Raw genomic sequence first — 4453 nt, forward strand, 5'->3', positions numbered from 1 at the left:
AAAAAAAAAAAAAAAAAAAAAAAAAAAAAAAAAAAAAAAAAAAAAAAAAAAAAAAAAAAAAAACATCTACCGAAAATTGTAACATATTACCATAGTTCAACATTATCATAAAACTAAAGACAACTAAATACCGAAAAATAATTTAATTGAAATATGTTTATTGATAAGTGGCCTTAGAGGGTCCTAAATTGTTACAAAAGAATTCTTAATATATTCTATATATTTTTATTTGTCTCGGGTCAACCCGAAGGTTTTGCCCACGAACCCGAAATCGAACCGATTCAATTCGGGTTCAGAAAAATGAATCCAACCCAACCCAACCCTTATAGTTCGGATTGAGTTGATCCGGGTTGTCAGGTTGAATGTACACCCCTACTGACAAGAGATGTATGATGATGATATAATACAATACGATGATATCTCATGTCATGACGATGTGCATGTATGAGATGTCATGTTGCATTATGATAAGGAGTTTTTTGATAAACAACCCCTAAATGATGCTATAAATGATGAATGTATGAGAGTTTATGCATCCATGTTACCCAGAATAATATGTGATAGATGTATGAGATTGTCTCATATAAATGATGTAAGATGAAAACTATAAATTGTAAATTCATTTGCATTAGGTTATTTCTCCTCTTATGATGATGAGTATGAACGTGTACACTATTATGATGATGACAACCATCATACTTGCATGATATTCGAGGGTTTGTTGTACCTCCGAACGTCTGGCTACAACCAACTAGCTCGATTATGCAGGCCCAAAAGGTGTGCGAGCCCACCTGGTGGAACCACATTCGCACGTGTGGGACGAGTGTATAGGAAAATACTACACATCCAAACCCTATTTATCTTGGAAAGGGTGATCGTTACACGTGATTGGCCTATTATAATTTTTTACAACTCCCCAAATCTTCCCCAGTTATGGGTTCTTCGAAAAAAGGAAAAGAGAAAAATAAAATAATTTTCTCCATTATCCACTAATTTATTTTAAACTAAAAGAATAATTAATACTTTTGATATTTTGGTTGTGTAAAAATATTCTTATTTTAAATTACTTTACCGACAAAGACACATTAATTTAGGGTTGGCCGAACATAGTCCCATGTTTATTTGTTTTTATTATATTTAATAAAAACTATATCCTCCAACCAATTAATTAGACCGTTGAAAATATATTTAGTATTATAATAGTCACACAAATTAAAATTTGTACCCATAAAAAAAAAATAATAAAAATAAGATTAATTAATAAAATTATCTATGTCTAAAAAATATCCTTAAATTTTTAAAAGTGACAATAATATCCTTAATATTTCCAAAAAATCTAAAAATACTAATATATAATTTGTTTCAAAAATACCCTTCAGCTTAGCTTTTAACCGTGTTTATACTTTGAATTTTAAAATTTTTTATTAATACCTTTCAATTTAAAAAAAAAAAATTCAAAAATATCTTACCCTCAATATTATACTTAAATACTCATAAAATTCTAAAAAGTAAAATTAACACATTTTAATCGTTATAAAAAATTAATACAGTCAATATATGGACAAAAACTGTCTATCAACCCTTTTTAAATTTTCTGCAAATGCTTTAATATTAATTTGTAAAGTTCATGAGTATTTTTTAAACGTAAATTTTTTTAAAAAAAATTAAGGATATTTTTGAAATTTTTAAAAAAGTTTTTTTTAATATTATTTTTAAAGATGTTTTTGAAGTTTTTTATAAAAAAAATAAAAGGTATTAATGACGGTTTTCAAAAACTCTTTTAAAAATTAAAGGGTATTTTTGGAACGAGGGTATTGTTGAAACTATAATATAGGTAATAATAAAAAATAAAAATAATAAAAATTAAAAAAGATATCTACAAATAAATAAACCAAAATCATTGTCTGAATTATAGTCGACAGAATCAAGGATGCAAATGTCTGAATCATAGAGAAAACAAGTAACAGACAACTAATTAAAACAAACTCAGAGATATGAAATGTTTTACATATACCAGAGGTATATGTCGAATAAGGTGAAGTTTATATTAAATCTAAATGAAAAAGTCTGATTTAAGTTATTGTTGCATAGAACAGTAAAAGATAGTGATTCGTATGAATCGTTTGAGTTTGGATACTCACCTTATCAAAGGTCTTTGATCGTGTTGGGTGTGAATGCTGGCATAGTTGTGGCTGCAGGTACGTTATATGAAGTTGAAGCTTCCCCGTTAAACAGTGGTTGCAAATCTACGATTCAAATCATATCAATTTTAACAAGTATTTAGGCAATGATCCTGAATTTTAAAAATGTAATCACTGTACCGGCAAGCTCAACAAGCCTATATCCAAAGTCATCCTCAGTTAAGTACATTCGTGGACTCTCACCAGCATACTCCAAATTATTTTGCTCAAGAATGTCAAGGCCTTCGTTGAAAGCTTCATCTCCCGCGACATTATTTGCTGACAAATATGCCTGTTTTCATATAACATCGACTTGGTTTAAAGTTCTCTTTTTCCTCATACAGAAATAAAAGTTCAAAGAGAGTGTGTAACCTTTGAGGATGGCTCGAATATGGGATAACTCTGACACTCAAAAGCGTTTGCAACCATCATCATCCATGTTTTCTTTGGAACTTTGGTACCAAGCAACTGCACAAAATGTTATTTGGTTGGTTTTGACCCTAACTCAATCACACCAAAAATGAATAACTCAAATAGAAAGAGATAAGAAAAGGGTTTGGTTTTGATTTTCTTGGGCTACCTTTTTTAGAGCGATTGGACCTATTTCTTGGTATTTCAGCACAAAGGCGCCCACAGTTTTGATGCCACGGGAGGATAAGTTTTTGTGATATGCGCCATCTTTTCCTATCCCTTCCAATCGCCAAACTTCATCTTCTACGCTCGGAGGATGATGTTTCTTGTTCACTGAAATCATGTAAGGAAGAAGAATCATTCATTTAACGGTGCAAAACTATTAAATAGACAGAGCTTACCTTCTCCACGGTGATCCATGGCCCTAAAAGGTTGAGAAACCGCAGCACCAATGGTCGGATACATGGCTAGAATGTTTTCATCAAGAATCATCACTCCCAAACGAAACTTCTTGGATTTCATCCAACTCGAGTTGTCTGTAATACAGACACACTTAATCGAAGCAAAGCCATTCTCCAAAATGAGTTTGATACCATCACCAACCAGTAAAGGCCTTTTCCCTTCTCTTGGGGATAAAATGTTTCGATTCAATTCACTCAAACTACGGTTAGTTTCATCATAATCTCCGTCGAGAAGGACGAGCCCAACTGGAGCCGATGATAGAGGACCCGTGTGGACTATAGCATTGGTTGTGGCATCATAAATTGCAACCCTCACAGCCTCACCATTTTCTGCTTTGATTTCATTGTTGGTGAAGATAGTGTTGGCTGGTTGATTGAAGAAAACTAGCTTGAACTTCTCAATCCCTCCTTCAACAATTGCTTCTTCTCCCATCTCTTTCCTCTCTCTATACGACCCGACCAGACCAAACCAAACCATAGTTTAAAATATATAGTTTTTCGTAACACGAATATGTAACATTACGTCATGTTCTTCAAATAGAGATTAAATTGTCAGACAATAAATTCGATTTATTTAAAACCGAGCACTAAACATCACGTTGGAATTGTGGAATATAGCAGTCATGCATTAAGAAGTTAGTAATCTTGGAGCATTTAGGAAAATAGTTGTACGATTTACAACAAGCAATTTAGTACAAAGAAACTCTCTACTCAAGTTATCGTATTATTTATTTCATTTTGTTCAGATTCAGATATTTGTTTCAGTGTACTTCGAACGAATGTCAAAAGTGAGAATATTTGCTAAAACCATCGCACTTAAATGGTGATGAAAGTTCTCTGTTTATAATCATTTACATAATAGAGAATTATGGTAAATTACAAATGATACGAAAACAACAATAAATGGATAAAACATATTTGCATATGATATCTATGTTAAGCCGTAAGACAAATATCCTTAACAAAACAAACACAATTATCCTACACATAAAATTAAAAACAAAAATCTTATAAACTTATCTAAAATTCACAAACTAAATTATTAATTTCACGAAAATTTAGAGATTAAAAGTTCTTTTTAACGAATCAAATAAAAAGTAGAAGAACGAGAATGAATGGAATTTAAAATACGAACCTCAGTGATTTTAAAAGAGGATGAACGTGAGTTTGAAGTGCATTCTTCACTTCCTTGTATACCTTAAAAACACCGAAGGAATGTCAGAGATGAGTTTCATATTCATGTTTGGATCTTAACAGAAATGTTCTAAACGATAAAAAAACAATACCAAGTTGCTCAAGAGAGGTTGGATTCGAGACATAAGTTCAAACAGGGAACGATCATCTTCAGCTACAGTTCCAGCTTTAGTACTATAAGAAAAAAAAAAAAAAAAAAAAAAAAAT

The 4453-nt window shown here is 31.3% G+C and overlaps 1 protein-coding gene across 2 annotated transcripts in view; it reads right to left on the minus strand.

Moving 5' to 3' along the window:
* Positions 1–1883: 1883 nt before the first annotated feature.
* The window catches only part of LOC111467878 (calmodulin-binding protein 60 G-like), a 4050-nt gene continuing 1480 nt past the window's right edge, over positions 1884–4453 (minus strand). Inside the window, exons 2-8 of one of the 2 annotated variants that reach the window (XM_023112966.1) lie at positions 4339–4420; positions 4188–4249; positions 2993–3498; positions 2761–2924; positions 2553–2648; positions 2385–2472; positions 1884–2246 (exon numbers count right to left, since the gene is read on the minus strand). In XM_023112966.1, coding sequence (XP_022968734.1) covers positions 2146–2246; positions 2385–2472; positions 2553–2648; positions 2761–2924; positions 2993–3498; positions 4188–4249; positions 4339–4420 — 1099 coding nt within the window. In that variant the 3' untranslated portion in view covers positions 1884–2145. Of the gene's footprint in view, positions 2247–2321; positions 2473–2552; positions 2649–2760; positions 2925–2992; positions 3499–4187; positions 4250–4338; positions 4421–4453 lie in introns of both variants that reach the window. The other variant, XM_023112965.1, reaches the window with a different exon arrangement.

The sequence above is a fragment of the Cucurbita maxima genome, unplaced genomic scaffold, assembly GCF_002738345.1.
Source record: "Cucurbita maxima cultivar Rimu unplaced genomic scaffold, Cmax_1.0 Cma_Scf00035, whole genome shotgun sequence".
In the NCBI taxonomy this organism is placed as follows: Eukaryota; Viridiplantae; Streptophyta; class Magnoliopsida; order Cucurbitales; family Cucurbitaceae; genus Cucurbita; species Cucurbita maxima.